The sequence below is a fragment of the Glycine max genome, chromosome 2 (genome assembly GCF_000004515.6).
Source record: "Glycine max cultivar Williams 82 chromosome 2, Glycine_max_v4.0, whole genome shotgun sequence".
Lineage (NCBI taxonomy): Eukaryota > Viridiplantae > Streptophyta > Magnoliopsida > Fabales > Fabaceae > Glycine > Glycine max.
Genome location: NC_016089.4, coordinates 33952951 through 33974455, shown reverse-complemented (window position 1 = coordinate 33974455; position 21505 = coordinate 33952951). Strand labels below are relative to the sequence as shown.

The following is a 21505-nucleotide window of genomic DNA, read 5'->3' as shown; positions in this document are numbered from 1 at the left end:
GGAAAGAACTTACATTTTTCTAGATGACAATAACTTATGTTCGGGTTAATCTTTTCAATTATAAGATGTCGATGTCAGATATATTTAAGTTGAAATAATTTCACAGATGGAGACAAAAATAAACACCTTGCATCAATAGCATATTTAATCCTTGAATTATGCATTTGTTGATAATTTATTACCTATATTTTTAAATGATAAATTTAGTTCATAAATGTATAAATATTACAATAAATTAGTCTAACCATTAAATTATAAGTGGATGACACTTATCAAAAGTTTTCTTGAAAAATTGTCTCAAACAAATGTTAATATATCATGAACTCAAAACAAAAAAAAAATATGTTAGCGATTCAAAATAAAATTCGATCATTTATCAGGAATCTTAAACATATTTAAGTGTATTTTTATTTTTTTTGGAAATTTGTATCTAGGATTTTATTGAAAAAAATTCTAAAATTCTAAATATATTAATGCTCATGGGTGAATCTTGCACTTCCATGGATACTGCAAATATTGCATAACCAATTTGAGGAGTTCGCATGGGGCTAGTTGAGGGATTGGGCATCCCAACTGGAAATTCTGAGCCACTCTTCAACAGGGGGTTTATGAGTCAATGTGAATGGAACTCCTGCTTAGAAAGCATAACCATGGGAGAGCCAATAGCTGCATTGCCTATGCACTCTGACCAGCCAAGAAACACAGTTTTGACCACACAGATGCTCAAGGTTGGTTTGGTTGTGAAGCATTGAGCATAGGAATCCATTGGTTAGTGCTTCAGTTGTTGAGAATACTGTGAGAAGGTTGATGGAAACAAATGAAGGTGATGAGATGCGAGAGAGAGCAGTTAGGCTTAAAAACGCCATCCATAGGTCCATGGATGAAGATGGAGTTTCTCGCATGGAAATGGATTCTTTCATTGCTCATATCACTAAATAGTTTTATAAATTGATATTTGTGAGGTTCCTAGTTAAATATGTGGCAGAATTTAACAGTTCTTGAAGTAAACGCAAAATTAGGTTTGGCATGAAAATACACACATTTTTGTTTCTTCAGACATTATTTTGTAGTGTTTCGGGGATGAATATGTATGCTAATAAGCCTTTGTACAGAATTCTTATCTATATGTAGGATTATGGTTCTTTGATGTCAATAATTGCATCGACATGCAAATTCCCTGAAAGCACTGTATATGAGACGCTCAACAAGTTGATCACAAAAAAGAATCTCTTAATGGAGAGCTTGAATTGCAATATTGAATACAAATACATTTTCATTTCATTTTTCACAAAAAAAGAAGGGGCAAAAAATCAGGAATGATACATTTTCTGTGGAACAAATCTGCACAATAAAGGGGAGGGGGAAAGAGAAGGGTTAAAAAACCACCCAAGAAACAAAAAAGACTGTAACACTGTTTTTGATTAAGAGACCATGTAGGAGCGCTATCTGAGTGTTACATGTTTCTTGCATCCTCTCTCGTCATGTAGGTATTATCAAGAAGAAAGAGTTCTACTTTCAAACTAACTCCATGAGGAGTGGATCCCCTTCTGCCATTATTCTGATAAGCTTTATAAAGTCTTGCTCACTTGATACACTCAATGGATGAACAGCAGGGACTTTGGCAGAATAAAGAGTGGTGGAATTTGCAGGGGGATTTTGCTTGTAGATCATTCTATCAAGAACGGGGTCAAAATTCTGAGGAGAATCTAGGGAGACAAAGAACATAGGAATTGCAACCTTCTGATGGATTTCTAGGTCCCCCACAAGGTTAACAAGCTCAACAAAATCGCTGATAAGGCGCTGAGGAACATAGAACAACTCAGAACTGCATATTAGGAGGTTCTTGTCATTGTCACTTGTTTCTTTGTAACTGACTTGAAAGTGGGCTGGCATCATGCTAACAACCTTTTGTACCATTCTTGCTTGTTGTGATAACCAATCTGAGTCCTCACCATTTGTTAATATAGAAGACCATGACTCCGATACCTGAATCCCCGAAAATGTGTAAATTGTCAGAGAGAAGTGCTATACTGGCCTTTTAAGGGTTAAAGCTATGCTTTTAAAGTTGACTTTGACTAGGAAAAATAACATAAACAAAAGACAATGAAACAAGGATTTAATTCGGATCAATTTTTTGGCATATAAAATTTTCATGCTGACATTGTCCTGAATGAATTTGAATATGATATCAATAATGGTGTATGATTGGATAATAGTGTAGAACAAGTGAACAACTTCACTGACAATAAATTGAAGAGTAAATCGCCATTTGTGTCCTTAAAATTGTAGGCGTTAGTCACTTTAGTCTCTGACTATACAAAATCCTAATTTCTAGTTCTTGGATTTATTTTCCACTATATTTTCCACGCTCATTTTGCCCTAAAAACTAAAAATGACAATTAAATGATGCTGGGCAAAGTCAAGGACTAAATTGACCAATGCTTACAGTTTTAGAGATTAGAACGAGGTTTACTACTCTAAATTAAAACTACTCACAATAATTGTACATGCATTCCTAATAGGGGCCAACGAGCCTTATATTATCAATTTTGGAAGATTTTGTATTGGGGGAGTATCTACCATGTGAAAATAAGAGTCCATACTGTAGGTGAGAGAAAATATAACAGCAATACCTTATTAGTGATCCAAAGTTTAGTTTTATCTGCTTGTAGTAAGTTCCAGTAATTAAGAATGGTATTATCCTGAACGAACAAAAATCCTTCTGCACTGCTAAATTGATCAAAAATTTTGGGCAGGTACCTGAAATCAGGAGATGGATAAAATTCAAATTATATCAAGAAGGAAAAAGATAAGCAATCAGAAGAAATTCACAACTACAGCTCTGGTTACTTATGAGACTATTTTTCAGAACAGTGCACTTGTTTTATGTTATTAAAGATGAGGATCACACACTAATTCAATAAATTATTCTTCATTCCTTCCCTCTCCACCTAGATAGAGTCTACCATCTCATATTTAACATATGCATACTGTATGGTTGGAGGAGAGGGGAACAGAGGGATTTTGATAAAAATCTTCCGTTCAGAAGTTTAAAGGGGGAAAAGGAAAATAGGAGGGCTGAAATCCCTCCCTTACAACTTTTGCCTCCCTCCAATATCAGGCAGATTTTATTTTCCCTCCCCTCTCCTCCCTTTGAACGAAACAGTTCAACATTTAACAATCAATCTTTTTCCAAATCCTCACACGATTAACCAAAAAAGTTTAAAGAGACAGAAATAAATGCTTCACCGTAAAAAACAAATAATATTTCTAACATTCCTCTCCTAAAATTTCCAATGCTAGAGACTTAAGCTACATAACATCTCAGAGTTCTGGACCAGAATGAGGACCTGGACCATGGGCATTTGGGATGAGAAAATACTCTTCTCTTAGGAGCTTATGCTCTGGACTCATGTAAGGAGCTTAGGCTCTGTTTTGTTCCCTGACTTCTAAATTCTAATAAAGTATTTCTTCGTTATTCATTCCTGGATCTCTATTACCTAAAGTGAAGGAAAGTTTCATTTTATCTGCTGTCTAACTATTAATCACATTTCACAACAGCTGAGCACATTTATCTGCATGTTACTTCACCAAACAGCCAATGACCCAAAGCAATTACTTGAGATGGTTTCATTTCATTTTATTTTTTAAACAAACTTTAGTCTTTTATTGCCTCTCAATCCTTACTCTTACTGATAAAAGAGAACCATCTCAGGTAATCATGAGAGGCCAGCATTCAGTTTCAGAATTTATTAGGATAAAATTACAAGACACCATTAGTAAGTAGCCTAGTAACAAAGTAACAATCATATATGACTTAATGATAGAGGGAAATGTAAAATATAACCAGACTTACCTGTATGCATAGTCCAAATGGCCCTCCCCTACAACAAGATCAACATCCTTCTTTTCGGACAAAATAACTACAGATCTGAATATCCTCCCATAAAGCAACCTCCATTCAAGAGCAGTTCGTTCCACTGGCCCATTGCAATGCATGATAAGCACAACATTTCCAAAAGTTTTCCTCCACCGGATTAAATTAGAAATCTCATAATTCACTGTTCCCGTTTCTTCAACACCAAGATGCACCGATGGCAACTTTTGTGGAACAAACTCTTTCTGATCCCCATGACCAATATTTGCCCTCGGACGTCCCAACTCCAACGACATCAACCTCGGCTGCTGATAGCCAACAGCCAACAAATCCTGCAGCCAAGCAGCAGTAAGCTTCACATCCTTCTCAGTCCAAAACCCCTCCTCCGCCATTGCAAAGCTCAAATCCAATATCTTCTCAAACAACCTATGCTTATCCGATCGCCATGAAATCAAATAATTAATCAACCTTCCAACATTCACATGAAGATCCTTCTCCTCCGAAAACGGATACGCCTCAATCCTATCATACCTATGCACAGTTGGAGGGTAAACCACAACATACCCACCAACCTCCCAAAGCAGCCTCTGCCCCCAGTAACCTCTCAACACATCGGACGCCATCGTGCTGACCGACACCGGGAGCATCAAGGCCCAAAACGCAGACGAATGGTACATCGTGTTAAACGAATTAACCGGCACCATCATGCCCTGCGGCAGCGCCACCTTCGGTGCATGCTCATCAAACCGGATATCAAACGTCTCCAACACCGACTTCCTAGTAAAATAAAATACCGAATCAACATCCGGCAGGCCATTGGAAATCCCCTGCTGAATGAACTGCATCCCTCCAAAAACCTGAGTGTAAAACTCCTCATGCCCAATCTCCCCCACCTTCTCCAAGGGCAACCCTCTGGGCCAAACCGAACGCTGCCCAAAATGCACATAAGGGTTCACGACGGTTCGATTCGGGTTATCATGACTATACTGCAGCAAAACCTCTTGCCTAGCACCTTCCCCTACCAACTCCACATCAAAATGCTTCCCCAAATCATCATCTATCACCTCCCCTCTATCATCAGCATCAAAAATCTTCTTAGCACCGTGCTGAATCGCAAACAAATACCCCACGCTCTTCCTAACAAACGAATCATAAGGAAGGTAATCCACAACCCTAAACCCTAAATTGACCTGTTCCTCCAGGGACAAAAAGATCGCACCTTTGAGGGTCCAATCCGACGGCGTATTGGACCCTCCAACCGCAACCACCTGCCACCCCTTCATCTTCACAAGGCGCCGGAGCGCCTCGCTCGGGTAACCCGACACCGACACCACGATCCATTTCTCCGACCGGAAGCTCGAGAACTTCGAGGTCTTGTCTGCGATCGGCGCGATAGCGGACCAGTCCACGCGCGGGTACGCGATCCTCTCGAGCTCCCGCGCCTGGTTCTCGAAGCAGAGCAGCGCGGCGGTGTCGCCGACGTTGCGGAGGAAGAACAAGGCGGCGACGGTGGCCACCAGGAGAAGCACCGCCACGATCCTGACGAGGTTGTCGGAGACCCATGCGGAGAAATCGAGGCTCTTCGTGGAGGCCAGTGCCGCCGTTCGCGTGTGGGGCTTCGGGTTCACTGATTTGGGAAGTGAACGCTCTTGGACCATCATTGAGTTGAAAAATTGAATTGAAACTTCTAAATGTGTATTTGGATTGACCTGAGTCTTGAGCTGAATCGGTTTCAACTCAACACAACAACGCTATGTTTTTTTTCTTTTTTCCTCTGAACAGAAACATAGAATGTTGCTAAGTTTTTTTGGGGTTTCAGCAACAGGTTTGGAATTGGAGTGAAGTGTTTTTCCTTTCTCTTGCTTAGTGTTGGGGTTGCCGACAGGTGTGTCGGTTCCTTAAGCTTGAATGCAACTGCAAGTAGTTTGGTGGAGTGGAATCTTCTTCTGGTTCAGTAGTAACATCTTCCTTTCCTTTTTTTTTTTTATTTCTTTTTAATTTTTTATGGTGTGTGATGAGTGGTTTTGCTGTTGGGAAATGGATTTATTAGGTAATGCTTCACGTTCGGGTATTAATTGGAAGTTTTTATTATAATGTCGTTGATTTCTTTATAAGTCGCGATGTCAATACATTTTTATAGAGTATACCAATTATTTCATGGCACTTTGTTATTATTTAAATTTTGAATTCGAATTTTAATGGATTATCAATTATTAATGTACAAAAATTATATTATCAGAAATTATAATAGATATAATTTTTAAAATAATTATTGTAAAAATCAATTAACTTATTATATACAATGATTTTTAATTGGAAGATATTTTAAAACATTTTTACAATCTTTTTTATATGAACTATTTACTCTTAAAATCATTTAAAAATATAAAATAATGAGTAGATCTTGTTAAATAAGAAGTGAAATCTTTAAATATTGTGATTTTTAATTAATTTTAGTTAAAAATAAAAATATGGTAAAAATATATGTGTAATATTTTGAAGAATATCTATATTTATTGAAAGAAATGAATTGTTTAAATAGATTTCATTAGCTTGAAAAATTAGTTTCTAGATCTGGGTTTCGCCCAAAAAAAAATACTAATGTCTCGTTACCACTTTATCTTGATTTATTGGAGACAGATGGAACTTGGGGGGGTTGTTTTGTGGGTTTGCTTGGCTGGGCTGGGCTCTCATTGACTTGTGTTACTAATTAATTTCTTTCCAAAGTAGAGGTGACTTGAGAAAGCAGTTAAACCCGATGTGGTGACCACTTTTTTAAGGTTTGATGGGTTTCTGTGAAAGTGACGCCAGCGTAGTTAACAAGTCTATTTCGATTCAATCAATGCTTTGCCATATGCAGCAAGTTTCTATAGAAGTGGTTATGGCTCGTAACAAAAAGGAAAACCCTGGATCTTGGGTGTTTAGTTTGGAGAGGACTGAAATGCTATCAAAACATTCCGTTAAACACTTATTTTTAGCATTTTTTAAAGTGTGAGACCTGATTATTATAGGAGTTATTAGAAATAAAAATTTGTTCTGATGACTTTCTGCATTTACAGTTCTTGTGTTTGTGGAATCAGTTCGCATATAACAATTGGATTTTTATATAAAAATTGAAGTAAATAGTAGTAACTTATAAGAAAAGGGAGAGCATTTTTTTCTGCTACAATTGTAGAATGCTTAAGAACTTAAAAATTATGGTATAGTAGATTAAGAAGAAGAAACGAGAGAGCATGAGCCTGTGTCATTTTATAGAAGAAATGAATACTAACTTTAAAGGACAAAATTTCATAATAGTATTTTCTTTTTTATAGGTGTTAAGCTAGTTTTGATATGGAAAATTTGTGGCGAGATTAAAACGTAACTCTTCTTTTTTTCCTTTTAAAAAACTATTTTTTGTTTTCTGGAAAAAAGGTTTCACTTGTCAATTCTATGAGATTTCATGAAAATTATGATCCCATACCATTATTTGGGTTGGCATTATTGATTATTGATAACAAAAGAGGGAAAGCAGAAAGTGATTAAAAAAAAGTCTCTAAATATTTTCTATTTTCTATATTATAATAAGGGTGTATGAATTAAGATTTTAAAAGATTATTTTAACATTAAAAAGTCTTATGAATTTTAAAATATTATATAAGGATGTTATGACTTATCAAATTTTTAAAAAAAAACTTTTAGGATTAAAATTTTGTAATTTTAATTTTAATTTATATTATAAGAATTTGGGGCTCTTTACATTTTTTTAAATAAAAATAAAAGAAAAGGGAAACAAGATTTAGAAGTTAAAAAATAAAAAATAAGACTAATAAAAAATAATTAACAAGATGAGAGTGGTGGATAGTTATTAAAAAAGAGTAGTAAAAGTTAAAAAAATTGAAAAAAGATAAAATTATCTAACATTTATGGACACCAGATGGAGGTATTCCCTTAATTAATAGTATAAATTTAAAAGATTTTAAATTTTTTTTTATAGATTTATAAGATTTGAAAAGACGTTAACATTGAAGCTTGCATACCTAACTCTGTTGAAAAATTGAAATATTACCCTTTAAAAGAATCAGAGAAGCTCGGGACTATGATCATTGGAGGAGCTGTTTATCTACTAATAGTGGACAAATTGGAGTATTACCAAATCATGCGCCTATTGCCACCGTCATAGATATAGGTATTTTGAGAATACATCTTAAAGACCAATGGTTAACGATGGCTCTAATGGGCGGTTTTGCTAGAATAAATAATAATGAGATTATTGTTTTAGTAAATGATGCGGAAAAGGATAGTGACATTGATCCACAAGACGCACAGCAAACTCTTGAAATAGCAAAAGCTAATTTGAATAAGGCGGAAGGCAAGAGACAAACAATTGAGGCAAATCTAGCTCTTAGACGAGCTAGGACACGAGTAGAGGCTATCAATGTTATTTCATAACAAGTTGATGTGTCCGAATATCGGAATAATTAAAAAATGGAAAATGAAACAGTAAGAAAAGATAGAAAAAAATAAAAAGATGAGTAGAGTCAGTCATGCTAAAGACATAAAAAGTCATAGATAATTATGAAAGGTGACAATGACATAATTGCTATAGATATATGCATAATGGTTTATACTTCCTGAAAGGTGCAATGTAACTATCATTTATTTATCACACTTGTAACATATTGTTAACACCACAATTTTTTTATTGCATCAAAAATTGGTTTAGGAGTCAATTTTAGTATTGAAAGTTGATCTTTTGAATGTTTTGATAATCAAAAGATGAAAATCACATATTGACATTGAAGATTAAAGATAAAGTTATCAATAGTAGAGATTGAATACCAAAGTCATTAACAATGAAAGTTTAAAAAAAGTTTGTAAAATAAACACTCTTATATCCTATAACATCTTTCTTTTTTTATATCTCTTTCTTCTTACGGTGTCCTCTTCTTTTACTTAATATGTTTTATTAATTTGTTTGATTATGTTTTTAATTATATTTTTTATATCAAACATAAAAATTTTAATACATTGACTCATGATAAAGGATCTATTCAGAATATAAAGGGTCTCCAAATCAAGAATTACCCCCTTTCTTAAATTTTGTGGGATTATATTTGTTCACAAAAATTAGTGCAAAATTTATCATCAAGACATATGTCTGGGATCACTTTAGTATTGATCTTTTGTTTGCTGAGAGGTGGAGAGGTGGACTACAATGCCATCGTAAGGCTCATAGTTGTGTTTTACGTGCTCTTGTGTTTGGTGTTGTGTGTCTTGTACGAGGCATTCCTTATGCTCCACAGGTCTGTATTCTTCATATTTTCATATTTATATATATAGGCTTATAAAAAAACGTGAATTTCTTTACTAGAAATTCTTTGGAACGACCTTCTTTGCTAAAATATTATGAGAAGTCTATATTGTCTTTAATAAAGAGAGAAGAGGTTAAATGTGGTGAAAATTAGAAAAGTAGGTAACACAAAAAAAAAGTCTAATATCAATTTTGGTCCATTATATTTTAAAAAAGAGTGATTTTTTTTTCTTTTTTGTCTTATATCTACATTTATGGAGATAGAATTTATGTCTTCAATTAAGATGATAAAAAGTTTTTGCATTGGAATTTTAGGGGGTTCTCTAAAAAAAGGTAGTGAAAAAAAATAATTCCTAAAGTCGAGTTTGCTAGTTAAATTTTAAAAGTTTTATTCTAATCCTTTATGTTTTAAAAATCATTTTGGTTCTTTTTTCAATTTTTCATTAGAAACATTAGTATTCTGTTAATTTTTAAATTTTAAAATAGTTTAATGTCACTTTGAATCTATTATATTTTGCAATCGTTTTGTTAAAAGTTTTATTCTGCTCTTTTAAGTTTTTTGAAATATATCATTTTTGTTCTTTTTACAATTTTTCGTTAGAAACTTAGTGTCCATTAGTTTTTTAAATTTTAGAATAGTTAAGTTAATATAAAGGTGGTTAAAAATCATCATTATTTATTTTTTTTTTAAAAAATTAAAATTACTAAGTAAATGAAGAAAAGATGGATCTGGAATTAAAAATACTATCCATTAGTTTTATTCTAATTTTTTATATTATAGAAGTACATCATTTTGATCATTTTTCAAAATTTAAAAGTTAACACAATACTAGCATTTCTAATGGAATATTGAAAAAAATGATATATTTTAAAAACATAAAAGATTAAAATAAAACTTTTAAAACTTTATATTTCAAAATAAAATAATTGTAATACATAATAGAATTAATGTGACGTTAAGCCAAAAAAAAAAAAAAAGAATAAGAAAATCTTAAGGTTTTGGATAAGATTATTTAAGAGGTATTTTCTACTAAAAAATCATATGAAATTCATCTTTAAAAAAATCAATTAAAATTTATAATTTTTTAATATCTAAAGATTTTTTTAAAGTTATAAAAAATCATTTTGTTAACTTTTTAAAAAAAATCCTAAAAATCTTAATTAAATATTACATTATATTACCAGATTTTTTTAAATCATAATCCAATACACGAAAAAAAGGTGTTTTTGGTACTTTTTCTTCGAATTTCCAAATTTGTTCTTTATCATTGATCAAGATTCAAGAGTAAACAACGGAAAGACTTTATCTTAAATTAAATAAATAAAATATCTCCCATTTCCTCACATAAGCATCTAACTCTAAACAAGGCAACAATGACGATTAAAGTCAACTAGTAAAGTTGAATACCCTCAATAAAAACATCTTGTGTTCAACTCTTGTGCACATTAATTTATTTATTTTCTTACACACACTCCTTTAATAGTCGTATAGTAGTATTATATTATCTATGTAAGCATTAAACTATTAAAATTTACTATATGTTCTCGTGAAATAAATTTTCTAAGCTTGTCTGAAAAAGGCTAACAAAAAAAATGAAAAATTAAAAACTGTTAGTTAGTAGTGTACACACGCGGCACACGCTGACAGAGAGAAAAATTTGAAAAGATTTTAATAAACCCGCGAAATTTTCAAAAAGCTTGAGAGAGAAGAAAAAGAGTGAAGAATGCAACCCAAGGAAACAATGTCTTCGTTTCCGAGCTCCGTAGAACGAACGGTTGCATCGTCTCTGCTTCTTCTCAACACCACACCTCTCTCTCCCTCGCTTTCAACTCCAAAGTAACATTAACATTCTCGATTCGCATTACATTTCTTAGTTTCTCATCTTCGTTTCGATCTTCACTCACTCGCTCACTCTGTTTTCATAAAATTTTCTGGCTCTCTGAAAGGTTTCACTCTGATTATTCCGGCGATGCGCTTCTAGAGAGAAGAAGTGGAAGCAAGAGGTTCAGAGAGATCTCGGTTTCGTACGGTTCTTATAAATCTTCGTCTTCCTCGCTCACCGAGGACGACGACGACGATGACGACGATGGCGATTCCTCGGAGAAAGACATCAAATCGGGCAGCGTGTCGTCCTCTGCTGTCACGCGTTACGATCAGATGAAGCTCAAGGTCGATTCTACTTTTCTATGTGCCTTCTCATCGATTCTTATTTTGTGTTTGTTTCGCTTCGTTATGTGTTTGTGTTTGGAAGCACAACGAAAACAAACAAATATGCGTGATCTGAAAATTCACTTGACTGATTCTTCTAATGAGAATCATTCTGTTTTTTTCATTCTCATCGATTCTAGTTTGGAGTTTGTTTCGCTTCGTTATGTGTTTGTGTTTGTAAGCAGAGCAAAAGCAAAATAACTCTGTGTGATCTGAAAATTCACTTCACTGATTCTTCTAATGAGATTCATTCTGTTTTTGTTATTGTGTATGAATATTTTCTATGCTTTTTCGGTTGGATTTTGTAATGCTCCTTCTCGTCTATTCTAATTTAGAGTTTGTTTCGCTTCGTTATGTGTTCGTGTTTTGGAAGCAGAACGAAAACAAACAACTCTGTGTTATCTGAAAATTTACTTCACTGATTCTTCTAATGAGATTCATTCTGTTTTTGCAATTGTTTCTGGATATTTCCTATGCTGTTTTGGTTAGATTTGATAATGTTCAACTGAGTTTCAGCGAGATCAGTGTTAAAAAGATCAGAGATCTAAACATTTGATTGATAATTGCGATTTATGTTACGAATTTCTCAATTGTTTTATTCAGTTCACTTACGATATATACATTTGGTTGAGAATTTGAAAATTGCGATTTATGTGTTATGAATTTCTCGATTGTTTGATTCAGTTCACGATGTAATTAAAACTGAGAAGTTTTGGTTTGTGAAAGATTGCGAGGAAGATTCGGACCAAGGTCGCGTGGACCACGTCGTGCTCCGGCGACCGGAAGCCGAACGTCGGCGAGGCGGAGAAGGTGCTGTCTCCGGCTTCGGTCTCCGGCGAGGCCTCGTCGTGTTTGTCGAGCAGCTCGAGCGGGATCTCCAGTGAGAGAAGCTTGCGCTACGCTAAGAGATGCAGAGGCGCAATTGTGAGTGTGGCCGGAATCAATCGCGAGACGGCGGCGGCGGCGAAGCGTCGCGGCGCCGGTTCGCCGCACCTGCATCGGCGCGGCGAAGCTATACTGAAGCTGCTCTCTTGTTGCGGTGGCTCCTCTGAAGTGAAGATCCGTCAAATGCTCGGTGACAGCCCTGACACTAGCAAAGCTCTGCGAATGTATAATCTCTGTCTCTCACTCTTTCTCACACACACGCAGATTGTGGCATGCAACATAAACTTTTACGAGATTTAAATCCAATAGGTTTAGTTTGTTTGATTTCAGCGGAATGAAGGGCGATTTTGGTTATATTTACGAACTGAATTCAAAATTTCAATCGATCACTAACCGTTTGATTTTGTGATACTGTGATCACTCGTGGTTTGAAATGTTCCAGTGAAAACAAGCATGGACTAGATAACACTGAAAGTGAGTTAAACTCTTCGGATTTTTTGTACACAAAAATGTTTAACAAACACACTGTTATTCAAAATTGGTTAAAAATTGAGCCTCACTCTCAATTTCTTTGATTTTAAATCTTAATTTCTGATAAATTTCAACTAATAGAATCTACCAAATAATTTATGTATAATGTTCTTTTCATATAAATCTACTTAATTTTGTTGTCTCATGCTACGAAGAACTGTGTGTAGGTTGTTGAGGGTGGATGCTGTGAAAAGATCAGGCTCGGGCGGGCGTTATGATCCCTATGTTTACATGGTACACATTTTTATTGTTCACCAATTAATTTGAGTTTAATTTTTATAGTATGAAATTCGGTACCATCATTTAATCATGATTCATGCAAATATAATGAATTATAGGAGTAATAACTAATTGAGAGTCATCTATGATTATAACAACGTACAATTTAAATATTTCACACTTCATTAATATCCTTAACTTTTCCCCTGATCACATGTTAGATGTTAGATTGCTTCATTTGTGTTCCATTTGAGCTTATTTAATAAATCTTATTTATGTTAAAAAAAAAACGTTAGATTGCTTCATGAATATTTCTCTACTTAGAGGATTTTATTTCCTAATTGTGTATCGTATTGCTTTTGGAAAACAAATAATATTTTTCTTACAGATAACTGGATGAAGTTAGCATAAGGAGGTATATGTTAGCTAGAGTATAGTGGATTAAGTATACTCACACCACACGGATAGGTATATCATATTTCGGTGCAAATTCAGGTATATATATCCCTAAAATATAACAGGGAAATTTTGCTGTAGCCCAATTATTATATAGTATTCTAGAGGTTTTTTATGTTCTCCATATGAATAACGATCGTTTTTTTGGTCTTATATAATGCTGTGCTTGCTGTCCGTATGTAGTATAGAAATCAATAACCATCGTTTAACTATATATTGGTTTAGTTCTTGGTATTTTCAGCTCTTGTTATTCTCCATATTCAATATGTCCTGTTGTGTGATGAAAATATAAAACTCAAAGGTGGAAGAAATAGAATATATTGAAAATGTGCGGAAGAAATAGAATATATTTAAAATGTACGGTAAAAAAAATATTGAAAATGTTAAATTGACGACTTTTGCGCGCCCCCTTACATATTAAGTTATGACTAGTGTCTTGAAATTGACATTTAAGAGAAGTAATTCGTTGAGGATATCTTACAAGATCGTGAAATGTATTTTCCTCTTAATTTCATGAAATCTAATAAAAGCAAGAATTGAGTCATCCGTAGTTAAAAAATCAATTAGACGAGAGGTATGGTGTTGTGACAGGAAAAAATGTCTGATTTTTACAGAACATTTTTGTGAAATCTTTTACAAATGTTTGAAGCCGTTGAATAAAGCAATGGGATATTTTCTAGAAAGGAAGAAAAAAGAGAAACATAAAATACAATGAATAAGGTGATGGAGAGATATAAAAATAGTACTAAAATTTGTTGTAAAAATATTATTATTGATGAAGATACGTTCAAAAAAGTTCTCCTCTAGCATTGGCATATAATTATTTTTTTGAGTTCTTTTCTGTGAAAAATTATTTGTAGTTTGTATATATTAAATTTTATTTATTAACATCAAATTATATAATATTGCTTGAATGATCTATTTTAAATAAGTCACATACTTATAAATATATAATATAACAATAGTAATTTATATATATTTTAAATAATAGTATACATTAAAATACAGAAAAATAAAAAATTGTTAATTAGTTTTTAAATTATATCAAATTTATTTATTTAATCTACTTCATAAGAATGCGACGATTTGATTGATAAAGTTTATTTGTTTTAAAAGTTATTAAAGGTGTAAATTTGTCGAATTTAATATCTAGTATATATTGACTTTTTTTATTATTAACTAAATAGTCTAAATGTTCTTTGTACGTGGATATTCTACTGTTACAATATAAAAATAAATCTAAACTGTTAAATTTATAAAATAGACATAAACTAGTTTATTTCCAAGTTTATGCAATTCTTTTTGCTTCAGTGTCTTTTATAGTAAAATATAAGAGAATTATAATTATCTTGAATCAAGTAGTAATTTGTCAAGTTATTATAAACAGGAATTATAAATGTGATTTTTTTATAATGTAAATATTTATTATGAACCTGTTTTTTTTCTTAAAAAAAAAATTGGGTGACAAGGAAACAATGATCCAAATTATCAATTTAATATGAATATCTTCAGTAAAAAAAATAATATATGAATATCTCATGTTATTTGATATTTTAAAAAATGTAAATTAACAAGTGATATCGTATAATAAAAATAAATAAAGAGAAACAAGAATTTTTAAATAAATATTTATAGTAGAAAATTCTCGTTGTCTCGATCCATTTGTTTCGGATGATGAAATAAATTGATAGCGTTTGAACGTGAAAAAAAAATGTCGATGTATTTATCATTATCCATTTGATATATACTACATTACATGGATAATTAAAGACTTTGTTATTCCTATGGGTTGGCATGGGTTGATTTTTTTATAGAAATCTTATCCATATTCAATAAAATGGATTGAATCCGCATTAAAAAATAAAATGGATTGAATTGGAAATAACAAAGCCTAACGAGGTCTACCATAAGTCCTACCAACTGACCTGGTTCTCAAAAGTTTTAGGTATTATTGTAATAAAAACAAGATGGTTTTAAAACTTACTTTAATAGTCGATTATTATTATAATTGATTAAATAAAATATTTAGTTTTAAAAATTATATAATTTTTTTGTAGTGAAATATATTAGGTAAATTTGGTTTTGAGTTGTTTGGATTTTCCAAAATAATTACTTTTTGTAATAAATTGCAAAAAGTATATAGATATTTATAGTAATTAGTTTTATACCTAAATTAATCAATTATAATGAATAAAAATGAGAAAATAGCAAAAAATAATGTTAGTTTTAACTATTTTTAATTTTATTATTGATATAAAATATTTATCGATTTGATTGATAACTAATCTTTAAATAAGTCTAAATGCTTACCTTTAATAAAATCTTCCCTTCTAATTAATCACATTTTTCATTCATATGACTTAAATATGAGATATTGATTTAATGATTGGATTCTAATGTTAGTGAGACCAATTACATATCGCTTAGTTTTAGTCATAATCTCACCAATATTACTAAATGCACTATATATACTTGCTTATGCATTGTATAATTGTTTGTATGTCGTCCTACCATGTGGAATGTGTAAAAGCATGTACCACCCGCGTTTTTTTTTTTGGCTGGCTGTGTATGTGATTGGAGCAATTGGCGAACACTCTTTGGAGCGTGCAATTTTCTCTTGATCGCACTAGCTAGGTACAATGTGATAATCATTTAGGCCAAAATCATAGAAGTCTATATATGAGCTTAGGAAGTTTTCCGAGGAGACGGTCCTTTTTTCTAATAGACAAGTTAGGTCTTATTTTGTGGATGTGTATGCAGGGGTGGACTCAGGATCTAATAACTTGGGATGCTAAGTATGAAAATCAAAATTCATCTAATAAATATATTAACTAACATCTAAATTTATATTAAGTATTTGTGTTATTTTTGTTTGACCATGTTTTTGTCTTATATATATATATATATATATTGTGTTCAACCTCTGATAGTTTTTTTTTTTTTTACATTTGCTCTTTGATATTTGAACAGTTTTACTTTAGATCTTTGTCGTTAGTTAAGTTATGACATTTCCGTTAAATATTTGATAACATGATTTGTGGTTGCTAAAAAATCATCAATATTTATTTTAAAATCAAATTAAAAATGAATTTCTTTCTCTCTCTTATTCCACCCTTCTTTTTCACCTCTGTCTCTGTTGCCCTCTTCTCTTTCTTCCTCTTGGGTGGAAATTCAAAAAACCACCCCAAAACTATATCGACACCAAAATTGGGTTTCAAATGTGGGTTGCCTTTGTTGGGTTAAGGGTGCGGTAGGCTTTAGGTCGTGGCACAGTGGTTGCAACACAACGTGAGACTCAGTGGTTTCTACCGTCAACATTGACTCTATCTCTGCCTTCGACGCTGGTGGATTCTCTGCCCTCCGTTGATCTTGATATGTGAAACATGCTCCAACAATTGGTTGAATCTTAATCCTAACAAGAACTTTGACATGGTGGATGGCAACAGGCAGAACCCTTCTCCATTGTAGTATAACTCAAAGTTGCTCTCCTCGTCCTCCCCTGGTCCCCTAAGCATGATCGCTGAGATGAACGATGAGTAGTTCCCAATGTTGTGGTGGCGGCGGAAGCCTTGCCTTGACGATCAGGCAACAATGACCTTTTTGATGAAGTCGTTGTGGCAGCACAGACAAACAACGTCGTTCTATTCGTGGATGTGAACAAAGCATGGGCAACTGTAGCACCAATACGATAAGTCGGGTCTGAGTTTATTTTTGCAACGCAAAAGTTTAGCAAGAGAGGATATATGAAGTGAAATCTTAATTATCAAAGGGATGAGGAAAAGCCATCTGCTTTTTTTTTAAAAAAAAAATTGAGATTTGTTTTCGAAGATGAAGGTTGAAGGGAGAAGAAGGTAGATGAAGGGTTGGTGGATGACTCGAAAGAGAGTTCTCAATATTTGATTGATTTATTTTTTACTTTAATTGATTTTGACGGTATTTAACCTCCAAAAAAATTAAATTTGATTTTGAAATAAATACTGACAGTTTTTGAGCTGCCACAAATCGTGTTATCAAATATTTAACGGATACGTCATCACTTAACTGACGACAAGGATCTAAAACAAAAGTTTTCAAATATCATGGAGTAGTGCGAATAAAAAATTTATCAGGAATTAAACATAAAATTCAAATATATATTATGGATAAAAAATATATATAAGCATTTTTTTTCACAACAAAAAATGAATATATTAATAGATGGCTGAGATAGATACAAGGAATATCAACGGAAACCATGATAGTACAAAGGTTCAATTATAGATACTAGGTGATATACTTCCTTTCCTACAACACTGCATTGACAATTATATCACATGCCATTTGCCCAGCGCTTTCAATATATTGGCTGAGTCGCGGACAATATCGCTTTCTTTAAGACGTTTCGTGGCACTGCCAAAAATTGTGCAAGCAGACTATCAACCACGAAGTCCCCAAGATAAAACAGCCCAGATCACTGTATAAGATTCCCACTGCACTGAGGGAACCTTTTTAGAATTACACCCTCTTGTATGACTTGAAAAGTCACTCTAAAGACACCCAAAAATATGACTTGAAAAGTCACTCTAATAGCCAACCGAAAAATATGACTTGAAAAGTCACTCTAATAGCCAACCGAAAATTTAGTGCGATAGAAAGAAAGAGGGAGAAGTTTGTCGGAAATGCATCGACTGAAATATGGGAAGGAGAAAAAAAAGTTGAGAAAATGCTTCTCAACCGAGACAAGAAAAAATGAAGAAAATGGCTTTCTATATATAGGGAGTGAAACACTATTCAAGTGTTTACTCTGAGCGATGTGGGACTTGAAGTTTTTTTTTTCTTTTCTTTTTCCAACTTTCACCCATTGTCTCATTTGTTCTAACAATCCCCCACTTGAAATTTGAAAAAAAATATTTTCGAGGATTTCATAAAATTGTGCATAAACAAAGGTGTCATACAACTTGAACCTTTGCATAGTGAGTAAGATTTAGATTTTACTAGAGTGAATCGAAGTCTTGAACTCTATCTCCGACATCAAACCACACACAACCTTTTCATAGGTGTATTCTATAAAGCCCGTGCGTTAAAGGCCATGCACGTCTATCTCGGTATAGTGAACGCTCTAGAAATTTTTGCCCAAAATTTCATATGAAGCGGCCCTCACTTCCACATTCACATAGGTGAGTCTATCAAGAGTACTCGTGTAGCCTAGGTACTCCACTCAACATAGAGTATAGATCTCATTAAGAATTAAGAATTTTTTCATAACTCATCCTCTTGTTACTTCAGGAATCATGCTACTTTCACTTATAACAACATGTTCATCTCATATCACTTCATAACTTGTTATTACCCATTGAACCTAGTTCTTGGGATCTCCAGTCATTTAGGTCGAGTTACCATCATGAATGATCATCACAGTAAGGGCAATAGTCCCATTCTTTTAGAAGTGTTATGGACTTTTTCTCTAGCTAATCCTTTCGTCAAAGGATCTGCTAAATTATCATCAGTGCGTACATGATCCACTCTAACAGCTCCTGTTGAGAGTAATTCTCTAACAGTGTTGTGCTTACGACGTATCTGTCGTTTCTTACCATTGTAATAATGATTCTCAATTTTTGCAATAGCCGCGGTACTATCGCAATGGATCAACATAGTTGGTATCGGTCTTTCCCATAAAGGAATCTTTGCAAGTAAGCTTCTCAACCAACTTGCTTCCTCACTAGCAGCTGCTAGTGCTATCATCTCAGATTCCATAGTGGACTGAGCTAAGATAGTCTGTTTCTTTGACTTCCAAGAAACAGCCCCACTAGCTATGCTAAATATATTGCCGCTGGTTGCTTTGGAATCATCTGAAAAGAGTGTTCCAATCTGCATCGCTGTATCCTTCAAGTATAGCGGGAAAACTTTTATAATGTAATCCAAGGTTTATGGTTCTTTTAAGGTACCTCATTACCCTTTCAATAGCGTGCCAATGCTCTATACTAGGTCTACTGGTAAACCTGCATAATAATCCCACAACATAGGCTATGTCGGGTCTAGTACAATCAGTGGCATACCTAAGGCTGCCAATGATACTTGCGTACTCAGTTTGTCGTATACCTTCACTAGTGTTCTTAAACAGTTTTACACTTGGATCATATGGTGTATTAGCAGGTTTACAGTTAAAGTAGTCATATTTCTTTAAGATCTTCTCAATGTAGTGAGATTGATCCAGAGAAATTCCCTCTTTTGACCTGGTAATCTTAATACCAAGGATTACACTTGCTTCTCCAAGGTTTTTCATATCAAAGTTGTTACACAATAATGATTTCACATTGTTCACTACATGAATATTTGAACCAAATACGAGAAGGTCATCGGCATATACACATATGATAGTGCAAATATTATTTACAGATTTGAAGTAAATGCATTTGTCTCTTTCATTCACCTTAAACCCATTCGAGACTATTAAGCTATCAAACTTTTCATGCCACTACTTAGGTGCTTGTTTTAGACCATACAAAGATTTATCTAACTTGCAGACTTTACCTTCTTGTCCATGAATCACAAACCCTTCAGGTTGCTCCATATAGATTTCCTCTTCCAATTCACCATTTAAAAAGCAGTTTTAACATCCATTTGGTGTACCACTAGACTGTGAATAGCAGCAAGAGATATTAGCACCTAAATAAATGCTATTCTAGTGACTGGTGAAAAGGTTTCGAAGAAATCCACATTCTCTTTTTGCCTAAAACCCTTGGCTATAAGGCGAGCCTTGTATTTATCCACAGTACCATCAAGTTTTAGTTTCTTTTTCAAGATCCATTTACAACCAATTGGTTTGCAACCAGGAGGCAAGTCTACTAAATGTCAGGTCTTGTTAGATTCTAAAGAATCCATCTCATCATTAATGGCTTCTTACCACAAGTTAGCATCCAAAGAAGACAAAGCTTCTTGGAGGTTTGATGGATCCTCCTCTAATGTATAGGCCATATAATCGGGCCCATAGTCTCTAGTAATTCTTGCTCTCTTACCTCTTCATGGCTCTATTTCTGGTTCTGGTTGTGCAAGATTTTCACTACTAATAGTAGGAAGGTGACCGGATGAAGTACCCCCACTATTCCTTAATTTAAAAGGAAATTTATTTTCATAAAAATCAGCATCATTTGACTCTATGATCACTTTTGCGTTTAGGTCATAAAACCTATACACTTTGCTATTAATAGCATAACCAATGAACACACATTCATAGGCTCTACTTGCGAGTTTAACCCTCTTGGGGTCTGGGATCCTTACATAGGCCAGACATCCCCAAGTTCTCAAATAGGACAACTTTGGTTGTTTTTTCTTTAATGTCTCATAGGGAGATGTCTTGCTTTTTGATTTGGGGATTCTATTTAGCACATAACAAACAGTTAATAAAATTTCACCCCACCAAAAAGATGTTGCACTAGAACTCAACATAGTAGCTACAACTAATTCTGTAAAAGTTATGTTCTTTCTTTCAGCTTTACCGTTCATTTCATGTGAATATGGAGCAGTTGTCTCATGTATGATTCCATGAAAATTATAAAACTCATTAAACAAACTAGAATCATACTCTGTGCCTCTATCACTTCGAAGTTTCTTAATTTTCTTATTGAATTGATTTTCAATTTCTATTACATATAACTTAAACATGTCAAGCGCTTCACTTTTATTTTTCATAAGATATACATATGTATAATCAGAGCAGTCATCAATAAAAGTGATAAAATATCGTTTTCCATTTTTGGTCAACATTACATCAAATTCACATATATCAGAATGTATTAAATCCAATGGCTCAGATTCTTTAACTACTGATTTATGTGATTTCTTAGTTATTTTAGATTGACTGCAAAAAACATATTTTTCAAAGTGATTTGAAGATAGCTTTGGAATAAAACCTAAGTTACTCATGTTAGATATGCAACGACTATTTATATGACAAAGTCTAGAATGCTAGATATTAAAATCACACAGCAAGTAAGTAAAAGGAGAAACTTTATTAATATCAAGATTCAATTTGAACATGCCATCAGTGGCGTACCCT

The 21505-nt window shown here is 33.4% G+C and overlaps 2 protein-coding genes across 2 annotated transcripts; one reads left to right on the top strand and one right to left on the bottom strand.

Annotated features, from left to right (window-relative positions):
• Positions 1–1209: 1209 nt before the first annotated feature.
• LOC100786801 (probable glycosyltransferase STELLO2) lies at positions 1210–5983 on the bottom strand. Its single transcript, XM_003519023.5, has 3 exons — positions 3857–5983; positions 2634–2760; positions 1210–1986 (listed from the first exon to the last, which is right to left on the bottom strand). Exons 1-3 carry the CDS (start codon positions 5536–5538, stop codon positions 1516–1518), a joined length of 2280 nt encoding a protein of 759 aa, XP_003519071.1. The 5' UTR covers positions 5539–5983; the 3' UTR covers positions 1210–1515.
• A 4891-nt stretch (positions 5984–10874) lies between these two features.
• Positions 10875–13167, top strand: LOC102669988 (uncharacterized). The gene is made up of 4 exons (XM_041007380.1): positions 10875–11007; positions 11118–11340; positions 12106–12488; positions 12963–13167. The coding sequence occupies exons 1-4, from the start codon at positions 10895–10897 to the stop codon at positions 13060–13062; spliced, it is 819 nt and encodes a 272-aa protein (XP_040863314.1). The 5' UTR covers positions 10875–10894; the 3' UTR covers positions 13063–13167.
• The last annotated feature ends 8338 nt before the right edge of the window (positions 13168–21505 follow it).